General features: G+C 46.4%; 1 protein-coding gene across 3 annotated transcripts in view; it reads right to left on the bottom strand.

Annotated features, from left to right (window-relative positions):
* Positions 1-26,352, bottom strand: part of CHD6 (chromodomain helicase DNA binding protein 6) — a 188,699-nt gene that overhangs the window by 115,094 nt on the left and 47,253 nt on the right. For 2 of the 3 annotated variants that reach the window (XM_040435016.1, XM_040435018.1), the window contains exons 2-3: positions 12,970-13,016; positions 11,018-11,508 (exon numbers count right to left, since the gene is read on the bottom strand). In XM_040435016.1, the coding sequence (XP_040290950.1) occupies positions 11,018-11,508; positions 12,970-12,999 (521 nt within the window). In that variant the 5' untranslated portion in view covers positions 13,000-13,016. Of the gene's footprint in view, positions 1-11,017; positions 11,509-12,969; positions 13,017-17,656; positions 17,750-26,352 lie in introns of all 3 variants that reach the window. The other variant, XM_040435017.1, reaches the window with a different exon arrangement.

Consider the following 26,352-nt stretch of genomic DNA (forward strand, 5'->3'; position numbering starts at 1 on the left):
GTATTGCGGATGTGCTATCTAGCAGCCCATGTCTTCAGCTATATACCCAAAATCCAGGTGACAGGTTCCCTTTAAAAGGGTAAATAAACCATTATTGAAATAAGAAAAGGGGCTTTTATCGTCTCTGTTCGGCTTTTTGAACGTGTGAGTGCGGATCCCATATACTTCCTATGGATCCATACTCCACTTGAAAAGCTGAACAGAGGCGATGAAAGCTGAAGGAGCAGAGATCTCTGAGCAGTGCTTCTGCCCCTTCAAAAGGTTCCCCTTTAAAGGGCACATTTGAAAAGGAGATTTTTTGTGAAACTCACCTGTAAAATCTTTTTCTCGTCTTTTCCATTGTGGGACACAGACCATGGGTATAGCCTAGGTCAGTGATGGCAAACCGTTTAGAGGCCGAGTGCCCAAACTGCAACCCAAAACCCACTTATTTATCGCAAAGTGCCAACACGACAATTTAACCTGAATATTACAGTCCAATATAGTATATTCTCCATGTACTTTATCATTTAGCTATAATAGCCTTACTACATTCACTGCACTGCCTGTGCTGTCCATAGCTCGCCCTGCACTGATGAATGGCAGGAAAAGTCTAAGGCATATTGGTACACCATAGACTTTTTCCAAGGTGCAAGTGCCATAGGTTCGCCACCACTGGCCTAGGTCATTACTAGGAGGAGACACTATGCAAATAAGGAGACACTATGCTATACCCCCATGTTCCACCGGGAGGACCCCAGTGCGTGCAAAAGCAGTAGGAGGAGGAGACCAAAGCCATAGAGACCAGAACAACGGAATACCGCCATCAGACCGAAAACCTTCAGGACCCAAAGAACTAAACCAACCCTTCCTACAACAGGTAAGAATGGGAGGGAGCTGTGTCCCCCAATGGAAAAGACGAGAAAAAGATTTTACAGGTGAATTTCACAAAAAATCTCCTTTTCTCGCACATTCAATTGGGGGACACAGACTATGGGACGTCCTAGAGCAGTCCATGGGGTGGGAAAAAACCAGCACCTCCAGGAGAAAACGCCCAGTGGTCAAACAGGAACCACCGCCTGCAATACCTTGAGCCCAAGGACAGCATCAGCCGATGCCAAAGAGTGCAACTGGTAAAACTTTGTAAAGGTATGCAAGGAAGACCAGGTGGCTGCCTTACAAAGTTGAGATGCCAAGGCGCGATAACGCCTAGCCCAGGAGGCCGTCCTGGTGGAGTGCGCGGTAACCCCAGCTGGGGAAACCCTGCCACGGGCACGATAAGCCGTGGCAATAGCCGACCGAATCCATCGTGCTACCGAGACCTTGGAAGCCGCCAGACCATTACGAGGCCCTTCCGAAATCACGAAAAGGGAATCCGTACGGCGGAAAGAGGCAGTAACCGACAGGTACACACGCAGGGCCCGGACAACGTCCAGGGAATTGAGAGCGCGCTCCTTGCGGTTCGCCGGAGATGGACAAAAAAAGGGCAGGACTATATCTTCATTAAGGTGGAAGGCGGAGACCACCTTGGGCAAAAATGAAGGGAGCGGACGCAGCACCGCCTTATCCTGATGGAAGACCAAAAAGGGCTCCCTACAGGAAAGCACGGCCAGCTCCGATACCCTCCTGATCGAGGTGATCGCCACCAAAAAGACCACCTTCCAGGTGAGAAAATTCAAAGAAACCTCCCTCAAAGGTTCAAAGGGAGCCGCCTGGAGGGAAGACAGAACCAAGTTCAAGTCCCAGGGGGGCAGGGGAGGAACATACGGAGGGACCGAATGCACCACCCCTTGTAGGAAGGTCCTCACTGGACCGATCAGAGCCAGGGATCGCTGAAAGAAAATGGCCAGAGCAGAGACCTGACCCTTCAGAGAGCTCAACGACATCCCCATCTCAAGACCCGACTGGAGAAAGGAGAGGACCACCGGAACCGAGAAACGAAGGGGAAAAACGCCCAGTTTCTCACAAAAGACAAGAAAGGCCTTCCAGGTACGATAGTATATACGGGATGAAACTGGTTTTCTGGCCTTGATCATGGTCTTCACCACAGAGTCCGAGAAGCCCCTCTTCTTCAGGATGGCGGTCTCAACAGCCACGCCGTCAAACGCAGCGACCGTAAATTCTGGTGGAAGAGCGGTCCTTGAGACAGTAGATCCTCCCTGAGAGGAAGAGGCCATGGCATGTCTGCCAGCATCCGAGTGACGTCCGAGAACCAGGCGCGGCGCGGCCAATCGGGGGCGATGAGAATGGTCGGAATCCCTTCCAATGTGATCTTGCGAAGGACCTTCGGTAGCAGAGGCAGAAAGACATAAAGGAGAGGGAAGCCTCGCCACGGAGACACCAGCGCGTCCACGCCGTACGCCTCCGGGTCGCGAGCACTGGCTAGAAACGTGGTAACCTTGTTGTTGAGCCTGGACGCCATCAGGTCGACACCCGGGCGACAGATGTCCTCGAAAACTTCCGGATTTAAGGACCACTCTCCTGGATCCACCGTGTTGCGGCTGAGAAAGTCCGCCTTCCAATTGTCGATCCCCAGGATGTACACTGCCGACAGTACTGGAACATGGGTCTCCGCCTCCTGCATCACCGTCCGGCTGCGGGTCCTGCCTGGTGGTTGACGTAAGCCACGGAGGTGGCATTGTCCGACTGGACCCTTACCGGGAGACCTGCCAGGAGATAAGTCCAGTGAGAAAGGGAGAGGAAAATTGCTCTGAGCTCCAGCACGTTGATCGGAAGGCAGGCCTCCTCCGCCGACCAAAGCCCCTGCACCGTCCGGATCTGTAGAACACCACCCCAACCTAGGAGGCTAGCGTCGGTGGTGACAGCGACAGCTGTTTTGGGGGAACAGCCAACACAAGAGGTCCGCCCGAACCCGAGGAGGCAGACGGACTCGAGATGTCAGACCACGCGACGTCCTGTCCCAAAAGGACAGAATCGCCCGCTGTAGAGGCCGAGTGTGAAACTGGGCAAAGGGGACGGCCTCGAAGGAGGCCACCATCAGCCCCAGAACCCTCATGGACTCCTGGATGGAGAGTCGTCGGGAGCGCAGTAGGAGAGATACCGATTCCTGAATTCGAGAGGACTTGGAACTCGGAAGGAATACACGAGCTGCCGTGGTGTGCAGAACCATCCCTAGGAAGGTCAACCTCTGTGAGGGGAGAAGAGATGACTTCTGGGCATTGATCAGCCAGCCGAACTGCTCCAGTCTGAACCGTGATCTGGATGCTGTCCCTGGCCTGGGGAAGGGAGGAAGCCTTTATCAGCATGTCGTCCAGATAGGGCAACAGAGATATGCCCCTGGTACGGAGAAGCGCCAAGAGCGGCGCCAAGATCTTAGTAAATACCCGAGGGGCCATAGCCAGTCCAAAGGGCAGGGCGACAAACTGGTAATGCTGCCCGCCGACAGCGAAGCGCAGAAACCTGTGGTGAGATTCTGCTATAGGGACATGCAAATAGGCGTCTTGTATGTCCACCGACGCGAGGAATTCCCCTGGAAGAAGAGAAGCAATAACGGATCGGAGGGACTCCATCCGGAACCTCCCGACCCGCAGAGACCTGTTCAACAGCTTCAGATCTAGAACAGGACGCACCGATCCCTCCTTCTTTGGCACCACGAACAGGTTGGAGTAGAAACCTGTGCCTTGCTCCTCCAAGGGAACTGGAACAATCACTCCCCTGTCCAAAAGGGAAGAGACCGCCTGCAAAAGAGCCGAGGCCCGGACCGGATCCCCCGGAACCCAAGAGGAGAAGAAACGCTCCGGAGGCCTGGAAGCAAATTCTATTTTGTAACCAGATGTTACAATTTCCAGGGCCCAGGCGTCCTGGATATGATCTCTCCGGACCTGTTGAAAGGAGAGCAATCGGCCCCCCACCGTAAGAGGTGGGGGGCGCCCCTTCAGGCGGAAGACTGCTTGGGAGCAGCAGGGCGGGCTGATTGTGGCCGCGGGCGCCAGGAAGGCTGGGGCTTAAAGGCAGGTTTCTTACGGGAGTCTTGAGAGCCACCCTGGAAGGGGGCAGCCGCAGATTTGGAAGACGAGAAGCGACGAAAGAACTGGTTCCTAGAACCGGAGGACCGACCTCCAAAAGGTGCGCTTGGATCTAGATTGGGGCAGGTTGGTACTCTTGCCCCCCGTCGCGTCCGAGATGATCTCGTCAAGCTTAGCACCAAAAAGCCTGGAACCGGAAAAGGGGAGGTTAGGGAGGGAACGCTTAGAGGAAGCGTTAGCGTCCCAAACCTTCAACCAGACTTCTCTACGCTGAGTGACCGAAAGGGCCGAGATACGCGCAAAAAGAATGCTAACATCAAAGGAAGTTTCGCAGAGAAACTTCGTCGCCTGAGACATCTGGAGGACAAAATTTAAGGTGTCCGCAGAGGCATCCTGCTCCGCCAGGTCCTGATGGTAGCGCTGCAACCATACGGAAAGCGCTCTGGATACCCAGGCCGAGGCAAAACCGGGCCGCAGTCCAGTGAAGATGGCTTTTGACAGAGAATCCAAACGCCTGTCAACTGCATCCCGTAGGGACGAACCGTCCAAGATAGGAATGGCCGTATTCTTAGCCAATCTGGCCACCGGCGGGTCAACCTTAGCAGGAGAAGACCACTGCTGCACATTTTCTACAGGAAAAGGATAAAGGGTATCCATACATTTCGTGGCAGAAAACCGGTGATTCGGGCGGTCCCAGGCCTTAGAGAGGACCTTGTCGAACTCGCCATGTATGGGGAATACAACCGTTTTAGGTTTCCTCGAGTGGAAAAGAGGGAATTCCTGGCTACCAGCGGAAGGAGATTCCCCCTGGATATCAAACGTATCCCGGACCGCCGCCACCAAGTCTGCCACCATAGTGGACAGTTTGGGCGAGGGCTCCAGCTCTGTGTCCTCGTCAGAACTGGATCTTTCCCCTTCCGATCTATGTTCCCTGCGAGCAGGGGAAGTGTCTGAACGGGCCTCTAGGCGAGGAGGGGAAGCAGAATCATCCGAGGAAGGATGCTGCTGTGTACGCTGCCTCTTAGTGGTTGAGCGTCCTCTGTGGGAACCACTGGGCCCGAGAGACTTGGGCTAAGTCAGCGGCCGCCCTAGAAATGGCAGAGGCATAGGCGGGTTCCGCGGGCTCCGACAGGGCGGAGGGAGGACTGGGCTGAGTGAGAGGGGGAGGAGGGTTGAGAGGATGATCCTGTCCAGAGGCAAGGCAAGAGTCACAGGATCCAGAGACCGAAAGTGGTAAGCAGCAAACCTTACATAGCCCCAGAGGGATTTTTGTGAGGCCCCAGGTTTTGGCATGATGGCGGTAATCCAGCAATGGAAGGGGCCATGGTCACCTACCATTCTTGCAGCACGCAAGCGGGAAGAGTGGAGCCGGAGCACCCGAGAGCGCTGAGCCGGAAGTAGCAGAAGACAGAGCGCCGCCCACAAATCGCGTCAGGAGGCGCGAAACCTGCACTCAGGAAATATTAAAATAATAAGACGCGGCTGACGGAAGGGTAGGAGAGACCGACCCCTAGACACCGCCGAGGGAAGCCGGGAAGTCATACCGGGAGACAGGGGAGGCAGTGTACTTATCTGCGTCCTGTAGTCTTCGCCCTCAAATCCACACCAGCGGAAGTCACCTCTCAGTCAGCTGGCACAAGGAGTGGCAGTGATCTGGAGGGGGGCAGGAAGGTGACCCCGAATCTGTTAGGCCGCCGGGGCTGCAGATCGAGCCCGGTTCCACTTAACTTCTGGGGGAGGGTGGGAGGTAGCTGGGGACGTCAATTCGACCCCGGCGCTTGCTCCACCAAGAGACCAGGGAAGCAGAATTGCGACCCTGCGTCCACAGCAAAAAAATAAACGGTGATCCGACACTAAGCAAGAACTGGGGTCCTCCCGGTGGAACATGGGGGTATAGCCCAGGGAGGATGAGCTTTCTTTTTTTATTTGCATAGTGTATCCTCCTAGTAATGACCTAGGCTATACCCATGGTCTGTGTCCCCCATGGTCTGTGTCCCCCAATGGAATGTGCGAGAAACAATATTTTTTCAAAATCACTTTGAGTCTACCAAAAACGTTATCCATTTTCAAATGCAGTTTCCCAAAGGGCTTATCCCATGATTAATGTAAACAATAAAAATAATATATAATCTAGTACATGGCATCTCTGTCTGAAGCTAGAACCAGCCCTGTACCTCACATGGATCCACAGATCTAATTTATTGGCTCTGCTACATTTATTTTAAGCTAGCACCTTAGTCCTTTCTGCTGCAGCTCAGGCGCCGTGCCCTTTCTGCTGCAGCTCAGGCGTCGTGCCCTTTCTGCTGCAGCTCTCTGACTATCACAGCTCAGGAGGTAGTTGAAGGACACTTCAGTACAGGGAATATAAGCACTATTTTCTGGGGTTTTCTGTGACAGGGAATCATCCTGATGAAGGTACTGCAGGCAATAGAGTGCTGTACCATCAAACTCACCACATACCTTAACAGGCAGCAAGGCAAAGGGACCAGAACATCACTCTGTTAGGGCTGATTCACACGACCACGATAGGTCCGGGAAGCAAGGTCCGTGTGTTGGCCGTATCTCCCGAATCAACCGCTCTTCCCCTGACCCGAACTGACTGCATCAGTGTTTTACGACACAGTCAGTTCCTATCTGATCGGGGGTCTAACGTACTGTACCCGCATCATTATGTGCAGCAGAGCACAGAGAAACTAACTATTATAGAACAGCGGCCATTTTTTGCTTTGGTGCTGTCCTGACGGGTTGGTGGGGCCCAGTGCCAAGGTGGCTTTGCTCATGTACAATATGCAACATAGGGGTAGGTATACGATATATTGCGCTGAGAATTGGCGTTAATTATGCTGAGAAGCAGTTAGATAAAATCATAGTATTGAGGATGTGCGATCCAGTTCTTTTTCTTATATTTAATACATTGTATAATCCATATTCTTCCCCCCACTGGTATCAGCACTCCTCCCCATTCAGCCCAGGTGCTTTTAATTAGCAGGAGTCTGCATAAGGGTACAAATTCCTACCTCTCAGTTGGAGTTCCTGAGAGTATGTGATAGGGTGAGTTCCATACCTGTTCACATGGTGAGAGCATGTGGTGGGGTCGGTTCCACACCTGTTCACATGGTGCAGTACTGCACAGCGGCCATTTTTTGCTTTGGTGCTGTCCTGACTGGTTGGTGGGGCCCAGTCCCAAGGTGGCTTTGCCAGACAGCGGGGGTGCTGTTTGGCTTCTGGGTCCTGCTGCCTGCTGGGGCGGTGCTGCTGCGTTGGTGGTCGCCGTGCAGTACTGCCCCAACTTTAGGTTAGGGTCCCATTCAAAGAGGCAACCTTGTCGCAGTGAGTGGGTCTATGCTTTTTGATAAAATTGTATACTAATGCCTCATGTACAATGTGCAACATAGGGGGCAGTATACCATTAATTGCGCTGAGAAGCGGCGTTAATTATGCTGAGAAGCGGCATTAATTATGCTGAGAAGCAGTTGGATAAAAGCATAGTATTGAGGATGTGCGATCCAGTTCTTTTTCTTATATTTAATAACTATTATAGAACACTATGATGCAGCTTGTTCGGTACATGGATCGTGTTTCCCAGATCCATCACAGTTGTGTGAATCAGCCTTTACGTGGTGTTTGTCAAGGGGGTAATGAGCAACCCCCTCCCACCCCCACCGCCTGTTTCAGTATCTGCAAGTTACTTAACCACAGATGAACAGGGTGTAAATGTTCATGATTTAAATGATGTGCCGCCTCAGTTATCAGATGAAATCTCACAGTATTGCAGGGCCTAACGGTTTTGCCCGATTCCAGATCTGGCAGTGGGAAAAGTAGCTAACTATCTCCTGAATGGTAGCAGCTAGAAACATGCAAGTGGTCTTGTTTGAAAGCTGACAGTCCAGGGTACAGCTAAAGTCCAAGCAACTGAGAAGAAATCACTGTTGGAAATTGAGTCGGGAATAATCACTGGTAAAACCTGTTTTTACTTTCACAGCATCCAGATTACTGAACATATTTCTTTCATTATGCTTGGAAGCTTGGCATGTCAACTTTCAAACAGGACCATTTGTATGTTTCTAGCTGCTACCATTCAGGAGATAGCAGCATCTAAAGCAGCCCTCCCCCTCCAGTTAGCTACCTTTCCCACTGCTGGAGCTGGACTGCGGCAAAACAGTTAGCGGGTTAAAAGGGGTTTTGTCACTTTTAGCATTTATCATGTAGAGAAAGTTAATACAAGCCACTTACTAATGTATTGGGATTGTCCATATTGCCTCTCTTGCTGGCTGGATAAATTTTTCCATCACATTATACACTGCTCGTATCCTTGGTTACGACCACCCTGCAATCCATCAGTGGTGGTCGTGCTTGCACACTATAGGAAAAAATGCCGGACTTTCTGGTGACCGGGACCGTAGGAGAGCACATAGGCTGGTGCTTTTTCCTATAGTGTGCAAGCACGGCCACCACTGATGGATTACAGGGTGGTCGTAACCATGAAAATGAGCAGTGTATAATGTGATGGAAAAATTAATCTATCCAGCAAAGGAGGGAATATGGACAATCACAATGCATTAGTAAGGGCCTGTATTAACTTCCTCTACATGATAAATGCTATTTGCAGAAGTGACAAAACCCCTTTAAAGAGGAACGGTCACCTCTCCTGACACGCCAGTTTTAATAGCTTCATGCATTCCCCATGTAATAACAATTGTGGAGCATCTATTCTTATGGCTCTGTGTTGTGTCATTCCTTTATTATTTCTACTAGAAGTTACGAATTAATTGCTAGCAGTCTGCAGTAAGGGTATAGAGGGGAGGTAACCAGTTGGGTGTCTGTACCTGCACAGTCTGAAAATGACAGCACTGATTGGATAGAGTGAGTCTGTGCAGTTACACCCCCCCTAACTGCTTACCTCCCCTCTGTACCCTTACTGCAGACTGCTGTCAATTCATTCATAACTTCTAGTAGAAATAATAAAGGAATGGCACAACATACAGACATAAGAACAGAGGCTCCAGAATTGTTATTACATGGGGAATGCAGGAAGCTATTAGAACAAACATGTCAGGAAAGGTGACAGGTCCTCTTTAATTTACTTAATAATGCCCCAAAAGTGTAAGAGTGGTGCTGCCGAGTCCTGGGGCCCATCCCCAGTGGATACTGGGGCCCCACTGCATCTCGTCTCGCACTACCATATTCCTCCAAGAAGGTTCATCTACCTGACCACAATACACCAAACATGAAATTTCTAGATGGAGTCTCTCGAGGTCTATAAATATGTTCTGCATCCAAGCATGAATGTTATGAGCATGTAGATACAGACACGCACAGATATCGAGACAATTTTCATATGCTTGGATAACCCCTATAAGGTTGGTTTCACACCTAGTTTTCGTTTTGCTGACGCTTTGTGTTTTTTGTAGCCCTTGTTTTCAGTGTCTTTTTATTTATTTTTTTGCTGCATTTATTTTGTCACAAAATGCCGCCTTCAGATGCTAACTGCAAGTCTACAGGAGCTTGTGAAACGCAGAACAAAGATTTCTTTTTAGTGGACATTTTCTGCCCTTCATTGCGTTTTTGTTCTCCTGGGAGATAAGAAGCCGCCAGAACCGTCTGGCAGCGGCTTTCTCTGCTCTCCCCACAGCATACACAGACGCGCTCAGCCGAACATGTGTATGGGGAAGCCGGGAGGGAGACGAGAGAGAGAGCTGTCACCGAGCGATCATTCAGCAGACAGCTACTGAATGTGTATGGGCAAATTTAGAGCTAACATCTGGCTGCAGAGTAAGGGAAGTATCTGGCCAGAAAACCAGTATGAGCGTACAATTTGCAGATACATGATAAATTAAAACCGTGCAATGATCATTACAATTGTACAGAAGAAAATGCGACATAGTCTTAGGCTACATTCAAACAAAATGAAAAAAGGCCCATGAAAAACGGACACACTATCTGTTTTTCATGGTCATTTTTCAACCCATTTTGCATTCATTTTCTGGTCGTTTTAGATCTGTTTTTAAAGGTTCATGCACACAAATGTATTTTTTGTCTGTGTCCGTTTTTTTGGGGGGTCCGTTTGCGGAACCATTTATTTCAATGGGGCCGGAAAAAAAAAAAAATGACTCCGTGTGCATTCCGTATCCATATATCTGCAAGTCCGTTCTGCAGAAAAATAGAACATGTCCTATTCGTGTCCATTTTGTCTACAAGGATAAGCATTTTTACAATGGATCCGCAAAAAAACGAATGCAACACGGACGTCACATTGATGCCATTGTTTTTTTATTTAATTTTTTGCTGATCCATGTCATGTGTATGACTTTTTTTTATTTAAATACCAAACTCTGCACAATATCTCCCATAGTGGCCCCCAGCATTACTAATGTTCTCCACAGTGGCCCCCAACGTTAATAATGTCCACCTGCATGTTCAGGGACAGTTGTTCTACACTTGATGCAGAAGGGCCTGCAATACCAGTGATCATACAGGGAGCGCATGGTTACATCTTCATGTTGGGAGTGCAGGTCCTTCTGTATCAAGAGAGGAGCGACTGCCTCTGTGCATTAAGTGGATGAGGTAATTTTTTTATTTTAACCCTAATACTGTCTAAATGACTGTTAAAAATGGTCCCATTGATTCAACAGGGTCCATCTGACCATGAAAACAACCAAAAATAAGACATGTCCTGTAGTGTTGAGAGAACTTGTGTTTTAAGTTCGGCGTCTAAAGTTTGGGTTATCGAAGTATCCAGTTATGGATTCCGCTACCATGGACCATAACGGAATTTAGAATCCATAACGGGATACTTCGATAACCTGAACTCGAACTTTAGACGCCGAACTTAAAACACAAGTTCGCTCAACACTAATGTCCTGTTCTTAATGGCTGCTATTCACTGGCCATAAAAAAATAAAAAATAAAATACGGCAGCATTATTGACTTCAAATGGTTCTAAAAACAGCCGTGTGATGGTCATTACAAAACGGTAGTCGCACAACCATTTTTCAGTCATGTCAATGTAGCCTAAGCTTAGAAAAGAAGAGGGTCTTAAGGAATGAGCTCACCTTGTTTTCTTAGATTTGGTTTTAGCAACCGTGTCAGAATTCACCTTCTTTTCTTTCGGAGGTTTTGGCTCCTTCGGCTTCCTAGGCTTTTTCGGTTCCTTGGGGTTCTTGGGTTGCTTAGGTTCCTTGGCCTCTTTGGGCTCCTTCACTTTCTTAGGTTCTTTGACCTTCTCTTTCTTGGGTTCCTTCTTTTTCTTTGGTTTAGTCTCCTTTTCCTCCCCCTGTTCCTTTTTTTTCCGTTTTTTCTTCACACCTGTCCCACCCCCTCCACTGTCCTCTATTCCATTCAGATTGGTCAATGAGCTGAGTTCACAAGTCTCTTGCCCAGGGTACAGTTCATTCTCTGGCAGAAGTCGAGATGGGGTGTCCAAAAGTGTCACAGGGTGGAAATCCTCAAGGCTAGATTCAGAAAACGGGGCAAGTACCTGGCGCTCGCAGGATATTGAGGCACTGGACATTGGTGAATAGCTAAGTGCTTTCAGGCTGGGTAGCTGGCAAAGAGGAGAGAAAGACAGCAAATAATAGAACGTGCTTATCTCACACGGGACTTTTCATAGAAAAACAAACCTTGTGAAATTCCAGCCATTCTTTATTCACAAAATCATCAGTTGTAAATTTTCCAGCGAGATCATGCAACAATTATCAGTACTACAATAAAGATAAAAATGCACAAAGGCAACAAAAACATAAAAAATAAGCTTTTCAATCTCAAGATACCTTCAGTTATACACATAGAAACTCAGAATATCAAACGTAAGTGACACAGGACAATATACGGCAGAGAAGTCCTGGTATTTCCATGTAATCATTCAGAACAGTTAAAGGAGCTTTCTCATGATAGGTCATCAATATCTGATTGGCAGGGGTATCGGGGGGTTAGACCTTCACCAATCAGCTATTTGAAGGCCACATCGCTCCTGTGAGTGCTGCAGCCTCCTCAGAGCAAGTCAATCACTGCATTGTACATTGTATAATGACTGTATTTGGTATTGCAGACCAGGCACATTCACATGAATGGGACTGAGCTATGCCCAGGCCACGTCACCAATGAACATGACATCACTGGCCTAGGAAGAGGCTGCAGCACTCACCAGAGCGCTGTGGCCTCTTCAAACAGCTGATCGGCAGAGTGTCAGGAGTCGGACCCCCACTGATCAGATACTGATGACCTATCCTGAGGGCAGGTCATTAATATTTCACTGCCAGAAAAGCCCTTTAAAGGGGTTCTCTCATAAGGACAAGCCCAAGTTGATAATCCCTATAAGAACAGAGTCGCTAGGCCAGAGCCCTCAGTCTGGGGAACTTGGGTAAGGCCTCGTTCACATCACTGTTTCTCCTTTACGTTCTCCAGCTCCGTTGGGGAGCAGGAGAACGGAAAGGACCGATTCTGCAGATAACTGAGACCTAACTGAGCGTAACAGAGCCTAAAGACCCCATAGACTATAATGGGGTCCGTTCGGGGTCCGCTCAGAACATGATTTTTGAGTGGAGACGAAAGTCCTGCATGGCCATTGACACTTCCTTCCTGACAATCGCATGTTACATCAGGCCATGTCAAGGGGCCCTTATATTCCATATTATCTAGCAGTTCTGCACCAACCAGACCACCAGTGTTTCTACCAGAAAATAAATTTTCCTCTTCAAGGGTCAATGCACAAGTAGCGGCTATGCTGTGGACTTTCCACACGGAAATTGTATATGGAAAACCTACAGCAGATTACCATAACAGCCATGTGGATGACATGGCATTTCTCATCAACATGTGCAAAATTTAATCAGCAGCAATGTCAACTTCTGTTGCAGATTTTGACAATAGATTTTACCCCTTTAAATGCAGACGGTTGAAATCAGCCTCAAAATCGGCATGTTGCAGAGCGGAGTTGCGCCTACCCTGAATATGTATTTGTAATACCCAATTTTATGTGTAATCATTGAAAAAGATCATTACTCACCTGTGGCTCTTTCTGTATTTTCATGATCATAAATTAAGGTTTCACATCTAGAATACAAAAGAAAAAAGGATGTATTAACATTCGAACCAAAACCAAGCTTGAGCCAGAAAAACATGGATAACCAATACAAAATAATGACTTTATGGTCCATTCCTTGAAACAAACTTGTACAAACTTCATCCAAGTGTAATTGTTCAGAAAAATGGTATAAAAAAAATGGTATAAAAGTTAAAGGGAAACTGTCACCTAAAAAATGCCTCCCAAACCATCAGCATTACCTTAAAGTAGCGAGCAGTATGTTCCTAAAGATCCATTTCTTCCTCCGGCCAGATGCAAGGGGGCAGCGGCCTCCTCGATTCAAGTCAGGATAACCACTTTCCCTGCCTCTTCGCTTTTGATTGACGGCCGATAGCTTTCGGCTGTTCAGCAAAGCCGGCCAAGTGTGAGTGCGCGTCAGACATTCACGTGCGCGGCTGTCAATCAAAGGTGAAGGGGCAGGGAAAGGGGTTGTGGTTATCCTGACTTGAATCGAGGAGGCCGCTGCCTCCTTGACTTCAAACTATTCTGTTACATAGCGCGTGCAGGGGATTAAAGTTTGTTTTCAAGATTTTGGTGCATCTGGCCGGAGGAAGAAATGGATCTTTAGGAACATACTGCTGGCTACTTTAAGGTAATGCTGGTGGTTTGGGAGGCGTTTTTAGGTGACAGGTACCTTTTAATATTAGTGGGTAAAAGTGTGACCCAAGCAGAAAGTTATACAGACCTCACTGCTTAAAGGGATTATCCGAAACTATAAACTGCCCCCCCCCCCCCCCCCCCCCCCATGTGCCGGGGCCCTCACACGGAATATACTTACCCCGCTCCGCTCCTGGTCCCCGCACCACCACTGCTGCTCCTCCCCGTGGACAAATGAAAACATCTGGTATTGGGGGGGGAAGGGAAGCAGCCAAAGGCAGGCAGGGGCGAGCCTCCCTAGTATCGCGGGTGATGCTAGGAAGGCTCGTCCCCGCCTGCCATTGGCTGCTCCCCCCCAACACCGCATGTTTTCATCCGCACACGGGGAGAAGCAGCAGCGGAGGTGCAGGGACCGTGAGCAGCGCAGGGAGCGGGGTAAGTATATTCCGTGTGAGGGGAAGCAGTTTCGGATAACCCCTTTAAAAGTAAACGTTCAACATATTCAGAGTTCATATATGCCTATATTTACATGCAAAGATCTTCATAAAATCACCAGAACTGGAAAGACGAAAAATATGGTTTTAAGCTGGAAATTTTAAAAATGTAGCAACCTATAAACACAGGGATTACAGTCTTTAAAAAGTTAGTGAACCCCCAAAACTTAATAATAATAATAATAATATTATTATTAAGGTGTGCAAATCTCATATATACCACAACCATATACGACAGCAAGAGCTTGTGCTCTGAAACACAATGGAACAGAGGCCATGGAATATATGGTGATCATTTATATATGTGCTACAAATGTATACTGCCCACAGCAAAGTGCTTCTAAGTTGGGCTACTTTCACACTTGCGTTCTTGCCTGATCCAGCAGGGATCTGCAAAAACGTTTCCGTTTTTGATAATACAACCGGCTGCATCCGTTATGAACGGATCCAGCTGCATTATCTCTAAAATAGCCATGACGGATCCGGCACTAAAACTATTGTAAGTCAATGGGTGTTGGATCCATTTTCTATTGTGCCTGAGAAAACGGATCCGACACCATTGACTTACATTGTGTGTCATGCCGTTGTGCTCCGCATCTGATGCCAGAAAGAAAACCGCTGCTTGCTGCAGTCTGCTCTCCGGTATGGAAACGCAACCAAATGGAATGGAATGCATTGTGGAGCATTCCGTTCTGGCCTCTACATAACTTGGGCGCATCCAGCAGCTCCAGCCTAAATGTAAGCAAGCTCCGCATCCTAGGACGGAAAGCAAACCGCAGCATGCTGCTCTCTGGTATGAGGACAGAATGGAATGCATTTTGGAGCATTCCGTTCTATTCAGTTACCTTTTGTCCTCATTGACATGAATGGGGACAAAACAGAAGCGTTTTTTTCCGGTATTGAGACCCTATGATGGATCTCAATACCGGAAAATATTAACGCTAGTGTGAAAGTAGCCTAAGAATCACTGATCAAATCTGACTTTGTGAAAGCAGCCTAGGATCTCATTCACATTTCCGTGTCGGTTTGAAGTCCTTAGAAATTCTCCATGTTTCATCCGTGAAGATGTCGGTGAAGAATCAGGGTTTGGTCCATGTGTCATACATATTCCATGGACACTCCTCAGCTGAAAATTAATTTCCTGAGCATTTCCTATAGACAGTCTGTCAAAATCTAAAAGAACACAAGTGCCATCTGTATTGTGTCAGTGGTTATTCACAGGCCCATAGACTTCAATGGGGGTGTCTGGTCTACATTACGGACCAAAGTAGTGCATGTCTTTGTAATTTCTCCACTGGCTAATGAAAAACCACTAATAAAATCACGTATCCACTGACTTTAACGAGTGTACACATTAGCTTTTTCCAGTGGCTTTGTGGTGACACCATGGAAGCAAGACCTATTTTGTCCGCGATTACAGATCCCTCACGCACTTTATGGTCTATGGGGCAGTGAAAACCATGGACACAACAACACGGATGCCATCTATGTTCGGTTCATAGGCTTCACAGATGAATGCTAGAAGACGCCCTGGAAACTAATTTTCAGCAGAGCAGTGTCTGTGAAACAAGGATGGTACACTAGGGTTGAGCGATATCAAAAATATTCCCACAATACCGATATTAAGACATTTATTGCGATAACGATATATATCGCGATAAATGCAAATTTAGAATAAAAAAACACTCAAAACATGTACTCGTGTTTCCTTGTTGCCCCCATACATTATAATGACTTCTTGATGCCTACATACAATAATATCTCTAGTTGCCCCACCAAGAACAGGGTTTCCGTTCCCCCCCCCCCCCGACCTGATGGAGCGGCCAGTCGGACATGCTTCCTGCTGCTCCATTCATTCTCTATGGGAGTGCTGGAGATAGTAGCCATCAGCTATCTTCGGCGCTCCCATATAAAATGGGACAAGCTAGTGGAAAACCCTGATAAATGGGTTGTTCAGAGTGTGCCCATCATAGGTGCACATTGTCAGATAGGGTACACTGGCATCATAAATATGCCTTTAAGCCAAATAAAGCTTTGAGGGTCATTTACTAAAGACCGGCGCCTCACATATTGGTCTTAGTCACTACACACTACAGCCATATTACCTCAGCCCTGGCCTCTCTGCGTTGCAGCCCCCGGAGCGCAGCGACTGTTATCTAGCACTAGTCTCCTGGCACTGGGGGTTTACAACCGCTAGATGCCATTTCTTTGTGACCTAAAGGACCTGAGATGACGTTATGCCCATGTGACTAGGGTTGTCACAATACCAAAATTTTTATTAAATTTTGATCCCATAAAAAAGTATTGCGATACTCGATACCACACAAAAGAAAATAAAACGCCAAAAAAAGCCGCATACATTCAGTATTTCATGGAATGTCCGGCCCATGTTTTTTTTTTTTGTTACGGCACTCACTGCATAGGAGATATTTTTTAATATTTTAATAGTTCGGACTTTTTATGTTTTTTTATATATTTTTTTATTGTTTATATATTTTTATATGTAAAACTAAAAAATTTTTTTTTTTACTTAATAACTATTACCCCCCCTTAGGGGGCTAGAGCCGTTGTCCTATTCACCCTAATAGAGCTCTATTAGGGTGAATAGGATCTCACACTGTCCCTGCTGCCATGTGCAGAGTGCACACAGCAGCAGGGAGCTTACCATAGCAGCTAAGGCTTTAGTAGCATCCTGGCTGCCATGGTAACCAATCGGCCCTGCAATTTCACTGCTGGGGCTCCAATTCGAAGGTGCCACTGCACCACTAATGAGAAAGGGGGAAGGGGACCCTGTGGCCACTGCCTCCAATAAAGATAATACTGGGGTGGGGCGCACTGCGCCACCAATGAATGAAATTAACCCCTTAATACAAATGTGGGAGGCAGGGGCCAGCTGTATCACACAACCTGCACCTGGCCTCAATGACAGGGATCCCGCCGAACCGTGTCAATTAACCTCTCAGGTGCCTCAGGTGAGGGGTTAATTGACAGGGTTCACATGCCCTGTCATTGAGGCCAGGTGCTGGCTGTGTAATTATTTTCATTGGTGGCGCAGTGGCCACAGACCCTCCCCTCCTCACTGACCTTGTCACTGGTGGTGCAGAGGCGGCTGTGTCGCAGTGGGGAGGGAGGGACTGCCCCCTTCTCCACTGTGCCGGCTGGCAGGCATGCTGCTCTAATGTGCGCCCGACTCTTAAGTGCGACTGCCCCTATGACGTCACTAAAATACCGCGGTAATTAAGAAACAGCAATATCACCATTTCTTAATACTGCGGTATATCGTTAATGCCAGTATACTGCCCAACGCTATAGCACACAGACTGAAAATCCCAAAACCAAAGATCCAACATGGATGTGGCACGCATAGAGTCACGTATAAGACATGGACCGCGCAGTCATGGACATACCATGAACACATGCGTGTGAATGAGGCCTAACTTATCAGTCAAGTTTTCTGCACTGGGGGGCCATTCCAACCCATGGCACTTAGGTCGGGGAACCCCATTTATCTTACTTACATTCTAGGAGGTGGGTAGAACATAATTACGCGCCTGGCAGGCTCTGCGTCAGCTACAGTCAGTGCGTGTGGGTTGTGTTCTGGGCACATGAAACTGGGAAAAGAAGTGCAGGAAAATGTAAGGAAAAAAAAAAATCACAGACTCGACAATGCTTATTTCTATGCATGTGTGTGAGAATTTCAGTGCAGAGATTGTGGAGACATCAGATGTAATGGAGAGCTGCGGCACTACGTTTTTCCACTGCGTCCATAAAGCGCAGTATGTTCCCTATACTTCCCTGCAGTGTTTTAATGATCTTTGTAGCCCAGAATCCAATACGCCAACTTCAGCACAGCTAAAGCAGTGGAGTCTCAGGAGAGAAGGAAGCCATGTGTAGACGGAGGGGGTGAGAGAGCATCTCCGTCCTTCAAACACCATATCCCCCGCTAACAGGTCTGAACATTAATCTCCTCCTGGCACAGTCACTTCGCCAGACAGACTTTGCTTTCTGCTGCAATGTGCTCTGGAACGGCTGCCAGCCTTCTAGAGTGGAAGAGCAGCTTCTTTTTTTATGCTTGAGGATCTTGCGGGAACTTGGGGTATTAAAAAAGAAAACAAACAAAATACCGACGCAATATACCGTATACAGCAGGAGGCGTGTTGTTACTTGCAAGACAAAAAGGATGGGGGCTTGTGCAGCAAACAAAGCCTATTCTGCAAGGAATCACTCAGCACAGTACACCTGCTTTTTGCTTCAAGTCCGAGCATCCCAAAAACTGCCACAAATACCCAATACTTGAACAGCACAAGCTGTGTATCCCTAGGTAAATCGCATGCATGACAACTGCAGGCCCCCCACATCCATTTTAGAGGACACAGACGTTCATCCCCAAATACCCTCAAAGTAGATCTATGGAAATATACAGTGCCTGTCCAAAAAAAAAGTCGCCACCTGGATTTAACTAAGCAAATAGTTATGAGCCTCCTATTGGATAATTACTGCATGGGCGATTATCTTTCAGCTGGCAGTAAGTTATTTAACCCCAACTGGTGCAATGAGTTGCTTCTCATTTCTTAAACAACCATGTCGAAAGAGACATTTCGTGGTCGTGGAAAAGATGTTAGTCTGTTTGAGAAGGGTTAAATCATTGGCATGCATCAAGCAGAGAACACATCTAAGGAGATTGCAGAAACTACTAAAATTGGGTTAAGAACTGTCCAACGCATTATTATTAAAAACTGGAAGGATAGTGGGACCCATCGTATTCGAGGAAGAAATGTGGTGGGAAAAAAATCCTGAATGATTGTGATCGGCGATCACTTAAACGTTTGGTGAAATCAAATCGAAGAAAAACAAACAGTAGAACTCAGGGCTATGTTTTAGGCTACTTTCACACTTGCGTTCGGAGCGGATCCGTCTGGTGTCTGCACAGACGGATCCGCTCCTATAATGCAAACGATGGGATCCGTTCAGAACGGATCAGTCTGCATTATCTTTTAGAAAAAACTCTAAGTGTGAAAGTCAGTCAGACGGATCCGTCCAGACTTTGCATTGAAAGTCAATGGGGGACGGATCCGTTTGAAATTGCACCATATTGTGTCAACTTCAAATGGATCCTTCCCCATTGACTTACATTGTAAGTCTGGACGGATCCGTTTGGCTCCGCACGGCCAGGCGGACACCCGAACGCTGCAAGTTGCGTTCAGGTGTCCGCCTGCTGAGCGGAACGGAGGTCAAACGGTGCCAAACTAATGCATTCTGAGCGGATCCGCATCCACTCAGAATGCATTGGGGCTGTACGGATCCGTTCGGGGCCGCTTGTGAGAGCCTTCAAACGGAACTCACAAGCGGAACCCCGAACGCTAGTGTGAAAGTAGACTAAAGGGTTTCTACCACCAGAAATACTGTTATGTAGCTGACTGATATAGCGATGCGCTAATGTCAGCACTACATAACAGTATGTTTCTAACATTAGTCCCTGCAGCCGTTTTTGTAAAAAATGCACTTTTATTATATGCTAATGAGCCTCTAGGTGCTATGTGGGTGTAAAATCAGCACCTAGAGGCTCCGTCCACTCACCCTTTATCCCGCCCAGGTTCCCTGTTCTGCCCGCCCCGCTCCTCTTGATTGATGCCACGGTCCACCGCATCATTGACGAAATCCCGCGCCTGCGCCGTTCACTTCTGTCTTCAGCGCAGGCGCAGTGAGTGAAGGCCGCTCTCCTAATGCCGGCTTCCTCACTGTGACGTAGTCGGCGCAGGCGCAGTGAGGAATCCGGCACCAGGAGCGCATCATTCACTCACTGCGTCTGTGCCGAAGACAGAAGTGAACGGCGCAGGCGCGGGATTTCGTCAATGATGCGGTGGACCGTGGCATCAATCAAGAGGAGCGGGGCGGGCAGAACAGGGGACCTGGGCGGGATAAAGCGTGAGTGGACGGAGCCTCTAGGTGCTGATTTTACGCCCACATAGCACCTAGAGGCTCATTAGCATATAATAAAAGTGCATTTTTTACAAAAACGGCTGCAGGGACTAATGTTAGAAACATACTGTTATGTAGTGCTGGCATTAGCGCATCGCTAATGTCAGTCAGCTACATAATGTTATTTCTGGTGGTAGAAACCCTTTAATAGTGAAAGTAAGAGCATTCCCACACGCACAATGCGAAGGGAACCCAAGGGATTGGGACTGAACAGCTGTGTAGCCGTAAGGAAACCACTAATCAGTGAGGCAAACCAGAAAAAAGGCTTCAATTTGCGAGGGAGCATAAAGATTGGACTCTGGAGCAATGGAAGAAGGTCATGTGGTCTGATGAGTCCAGATTTACCCTGTTCCAGAGTGATGGGCGCATCAGGGTAAGAAGAGAGGCACCCATAATGCCTAGTGCCTACTGTACAAGCCTGTGGGGGCAGTGCTATGATCTGGGGTTGCTGCAGTTGGTCAGGTCTAGGTTCAGCAAAAGTATGTGCTCCAAGAATGAGGTCATCTGACTACCTGAACATACTGAATGACCAGGTTATTCCATCAATGGATTTTTTCTTCCCTGATTGCACGGGTATATTCCAAGATGACAATGTCAGGATTCATCGGGCTCAAATTGTGAAAGAGTGGTTCAGGGAGCATGAGACATCATTTTCACACATGGATTGGCCACCACAGAGTCCAGACCTTAACCCCATTGCGAATCTTTGGTATGTGCTGGAGAAGGCTTTGCGCAGCAGTCAGACTTTACCATCATCAATGCAAGATCTTGGTGAAAAATTAATGCAACACTGGATGGAAATATAACTTGTGACATTACAGAAGCTTATTGAAACAATGCCACAGCGAATGCGTGCCGTAATCAAAGCTAAAGGCGGTCCAACTAAATATTAGAGTGTGCAACCTTACTTTTTTGGTGGCGACTTTTTTTTTGGACAGGCAGTGTACCATGGACAGAGAGACCTGTCTAAATAGCTGTTGGCTTATACAGTGCATTAGGAAAGCTTTCAGACCTTCTCACGTTTTTGACATTTCATTAGGTTGCGCCCTTGTGCTAAAATAAAAACAAAATCAAGATTTCCCCCCCATCATTCTGCACTCAATACCTCTTACAAAGGCTCTTCTCCCTTCATTGCTTAGTTTGGTGGGGTGGCCAGCTGTAGGAAGAGCCCTGGTTGTTCTTCAATTTAAGAATTATGGAAGTCACTGTTCTGATATGCTCTGCTGTGATATCTCATATAAACAGGGGTGAGTCTTCCAAATCATGTCCAATCAACTGAATTTACCACAGGTGGACTCCAATCGAGGTGTAGAAACATCTCAAAGATAATCAAGAGAAATTAGAACCCCCCCCCCCAGCTAAATTTCAAGTGTTATAGCAAAGTCTCTACATACTTATGTCCATGCAAAAGTTGAGTTTTCTCTTTTTAATAAATTTGTAAATAATTCTAAAAATTCTTTTTGGACATTTACATTATGGGGTACAGAGTGCAGACTGATGGGGGAACTTTTATTTATTTATTAATTTTTTTTATGTTAGCACAAGGTCACAACATAACAAAATGTGAAAAGTGAAAGGATCTGATGACTTTCCAAATGCATTACTTGCGGATTATGCCATATGTCTGACTTACAAAATCCCCTCCTGCTCATCCAGCCCCACATTGGTTCTCCTCTAGTCAAGCGATGATATGCCTTACAGTATGATCACTAAAAACAAGTTACACTATGTTTCAGACTGAAAACATCGTTCCTTCATTCATTCTCTGTTGCCTTGGTATTCAGTTTGTTAGCACAAGTAAAATTATTAATCACCGATGTTGAGGACTCCATGATTCCCCTCTCTCTGCAAAGTCTGCCACGGGTGCTCTGCTTTCTGTCCATGGAACCTCTGTAATTCTCTATGTTGTGTGTACTTTCCTCCCTATCTGCAGTCAATGTAGGCTGCCCTCCTTGGAGTCTTTCTCCCCTCTCCACAAACTGTTCTGCCATGTACAACCTCCTCCCCCTCCCTGCTGCCATCACTAAAAGAAGGAAGGGGGGGGAGCATAGAGAGCCGTCAGTAGCACGAGTAGTGTGGATGAACCTATGTCAGTTTCAGCAGCACCGCCAACTAAGGCTACTTTCGCACCTGCGTTCGGTGCGGATCCGTCTGGTATTTGCACAGACTGATCCACACCTATAATGCAAACGCTTGTATCCGTTCAGAACAGATCTGTTTGCATTACCATGAACAAAATTTAAAAAAATTATAATTTTTTTTTTTTTCGTTCACGATAATGCAAACGGATCAGTTTTGACTTACATTGAAAGTCAATGACATTGTAAGTCAGGACAAATCAGTTTGGCTCAATTTCGTCAGACGGACATCAAAACGCTGCAAGCAGCGTTTTGGTGTCCGGCTCCAGAGTGGAATGGTGACTGAACGGAGGCAAACTGATGCATTCTGAACGGATTGGGGGGCGGGGGGAAGTGAAGTTAAATGTTCCCCTGGGGAACTTCCCCAGAGGTCTTGTATGGCCTTATGCGGAATGCAAAGTGTAAAATAAAAAACGAAAAAATAAAGTGTTTTATAAAAAAAAAAAAATGTTTCACATGTAAAAAAATAAATAAATTCCTCAATTAAGTAATAAAAAAAAAAAGTAAAAGTAGAAAAAATAAAAATAAAATAGACATATTTGGTATCACCGGGTCTGTAACGGCCGGCTCTATGCATATATCACATGATCCACCCCGTCCAATAAACGCCATAAAAAATAAATAAATAAAAACTGTGTCAATAAAAGCCATTTTTGTTACCTTACATCACAAAAAGTGCAACACCAAGTGATCAAAAGGCGTATCTCCCACAAAATGGTACCAATAAGGCTAGTTTCACACTTGCGGCAGGACGGATCCGACATGCTGTTTAGCATGTCGGATCCGTCCTGTGGCTGTTCGCCGTGCCCCCGCTCCGTCCCCATTGACTATAATGGGGATGGGGGCGGAGCTCCGGCGCAGCACGGCGGTGCACGGAGAAAGCCGCCGGACTAAAAAACCTGACATGCAGTAATTTTAGTCCGGCGGCCTTAAGCCGTGCACCGCCGTGCTGCGCCGGAGCTCCGCCCCCATCCCCATTATAGTCAATGGGGACGGAGCGGCGGCCCGGGGGCACGGCGAAACAGCCGCAGGACGGATCCGACATGGTGAACAGCCTGTCGGATCCGTCCTGCCGCAAGTGTGAAAATACCCTAAAACAGTCACCTCATACCGCGAAAAATGAGCCCCTACATAGGAAAATTGCTCAAAAAATAAAACTATAGCTCTCAGAACATGGAGACATTAAAACATCAATTTTTTGGTTTCAAAAATGCTACTATTGTGTTAAAGTGAAATAAAAAAAAAAAAAGCATACATATTCGGTATAGCCGCGTCCGTAACAACCAGCTCTATAAAAATATCACATGACCTATCCCCTCACGTGAACACCGTAATAAAAATAAAACTGTGCCAAAAAGCCATTTTTTGTCACCTAACAAAGTGCAACATCAAGCGATCAAAAAGGCGTATGCCCCCCCAAAATAGTACCAATCAAACCGTCACCTCATCCCGCAAAAAATGAGACCCTAAGGGCTCATGAACACAACCGTATGTAATTTGCGGTCTGCAAAAAACGGATCCGCAAAAAATACGGATGACGTTCGTGTGCATTCCGTATTTTGCGGAACGGAACAGCTGGCCCCTAATAGAACAGTACTATCCTTGTCCGTAATGCGGACAATAATAGGACAAGTTCTATTTTTTTTGCGGAACAGAAATACGGACATACGGAAACGGAATGCACATGGAGTACCTGCCGTTTGTTTTGCGGACCCATTGAAATGAATGGTTCCGCATATGGTCCGCAATGGAAACGGAACGGACACTGAAAGAAAATACGCTTGTGTGCCTTAGCCCTAACTAAGACAATCGGTCAAAAAATAAAAAAGCTATGGCTCTCAGACTATGGAGACACTAAAACATCATTTTTTTTTATTTAAAAAATGCTATTATTGCGTACAACTTATAAATAAGAAAAAGTATACATATTAGATATTGCCATGTCCGTAACAATCTGCTCTATAAAATTGTCACATGACTTAACCCCGTAAAAATAAATAAATAAAAACTGTGCTAAAACAATCAATTTTTTGGTCACCTTGCCCCACAAAGTGTAATAATGAATGAACAAAAAAATCACATGTACCCAAAAATGGTACCAATAAAAACATCAACTCTTACTGCAAAAAAAACGAGCCCCTGCACAAAAATGAAACAAACAAAAAAAGTAGACATATTTGATATCATTGCATCCGTAAAATCCTGCTCTATAAAAATAGCACATGATCTACCCTGTCAGATGAATGTTGTAAAAAATAAAAACAGTGCCAAAACAGCCATTTTTTGGTTACCCTGCCTCACAAAAAACTTAATATAGAGCAATTAAAAAATCATATGTACCCCAAAATAGAACCAATAAAACTGGCACCTCATCCCCTAGTTTCCAAAATGGGGTCAATTGTTGGGGGTTTCTACTGTAAGGGTGCATCAGGGGGGCTTCTATCTTCATTCAGCAGGACCTGCGCTGACATCACCGCGCTCACCACATGGTGAGCACAATTACGTCATCAAAGGTTCTTTTTGCAGGTCCTGAAAGAAGAAAGAAGATGATGCCTACTGCGTGATCAATTGGATAAGGGGAGTTCATTTATTATTATTTTATTGACCCCTCAATCCACATTTTAGCAAGCATTCTGTATTAAGAATGCTATGGTCATAAGGGAAAATAATACAGTGAATACACTTTAATGGGATCCAGGGTCACTTTCATCCCTATAATCTCCTTGCAACCATGTGTGAAAAATCGCACCGCATCCGAACTTGCTTGCGGATGCTTGCGATTTTCACGCAGACCCATACATTTCTATGGGGCCTGCGTTGGGTAAAAAAAATGCAGAATATAGAACATGAAAATCACCGCTCATCTGAACAGCCCCATTGAAGTGAATGGGTCCGGATTCAGTGCGGGTGCAATGCGTTCACCTCACACATTACACCCGCGCGGAAAAGCCTTTTAACGTCTTAAAAAAATAAAATGACATTTACAAAATGATGGCAACATAAAGTAGACATATAGGGAATGTTAAGTAATAAATATTTTATAAGGTATCACTTTCTGTTTTAAAAGCAGAGAGATTCAAATTTAGAAAACAGTGATTTTTTAAAAATTTTGTTAACTTTGGATTTTCTCTCTGAATGGCTTGGATAAGTAACAGCGTTATTACCACATAAAGTGACATGTCAGATTTGCAAAATTAGGCCTGGTCAGGAAGGGGGTAAATAGCCCAATCTAGAAGTGGTTAAGGGGATGGGCTGCTGTGGAGGTCCCATTTTAAAGTGGCGGGGCACTGTGGAGGGGTCAGTGTTAAGGGGTGGGGGACTGTGGAGTTCACTGTTGAAGGGGCGGGGTGCTGTAGAGGTCACTGTTATGGGGGATACGGTCAGTATCTTTTAACGACACACAGAAACATTAAATAGATTAAATATACCCGTGCAAAGCTGGGTCCTTCTGCTAGTAAGAATTATATAACCTCTATAATTTCAAAAAGACACAGCCTTGAATACTTTGCTGTGGATTGCAGAAAAGCAAACTGAATATTTCAAGTTAAACACCCCTTAAAGAATCAGATTATCTAAGATTTTGTACCTGTGACTCCTGACGCTCACCACAACAACTTCAATTTCTCCCAGCTAAACTGGCAATAGAATTTTTAATTTTCATTGCTTTCAGCAAACTGTCTTATCAGACGTTAAGGCCCCTTTACATGAGTAGATAATCATTTAATAAAAAAAAGTTAAAATCGAGCAAAAGTGACCTTTTATCGAGTAAAAGCAATGAACGATCGAACAAGTGATAATTCTTTCGTTTGTCGTCCTTACGATCGCTGATGTAGACACTGAAATCATTGTTCGTAGTCCAGGGTTTTACATGGTAACAGGTATCGTTTACAGCACAGACGATTCCCCACTGGGCGTGCAATCGTTACTCCACTCATATCATGATAACTATGTTTTAGGGTGCATTCACATCACAGTTTGGCTTTCAGTTTTTCTGATCCGTCAGAAGAGAGAGAAAAAAAAAAAAGAGAAAAACAGGATCCAGTGGAAAAAAACGGATCCTGTTGCATCGGTTGTCAGCCATTTTCGTCTAAGATCTG

Source organism: Bufo bufo, chromosome 6 (genome assembly GCF_905171765.1).
Source record: "Bufo bufo chromosome 6, aBufBuf1.1, whole genome shotgun sequence".
Classification (NCBI taxonomy): domain Eukaryota; kingdom Metazoa; phylum Chordata; class Amphibia; order Anura; family Bufonidae; genus Bufo; species Bufo bufo.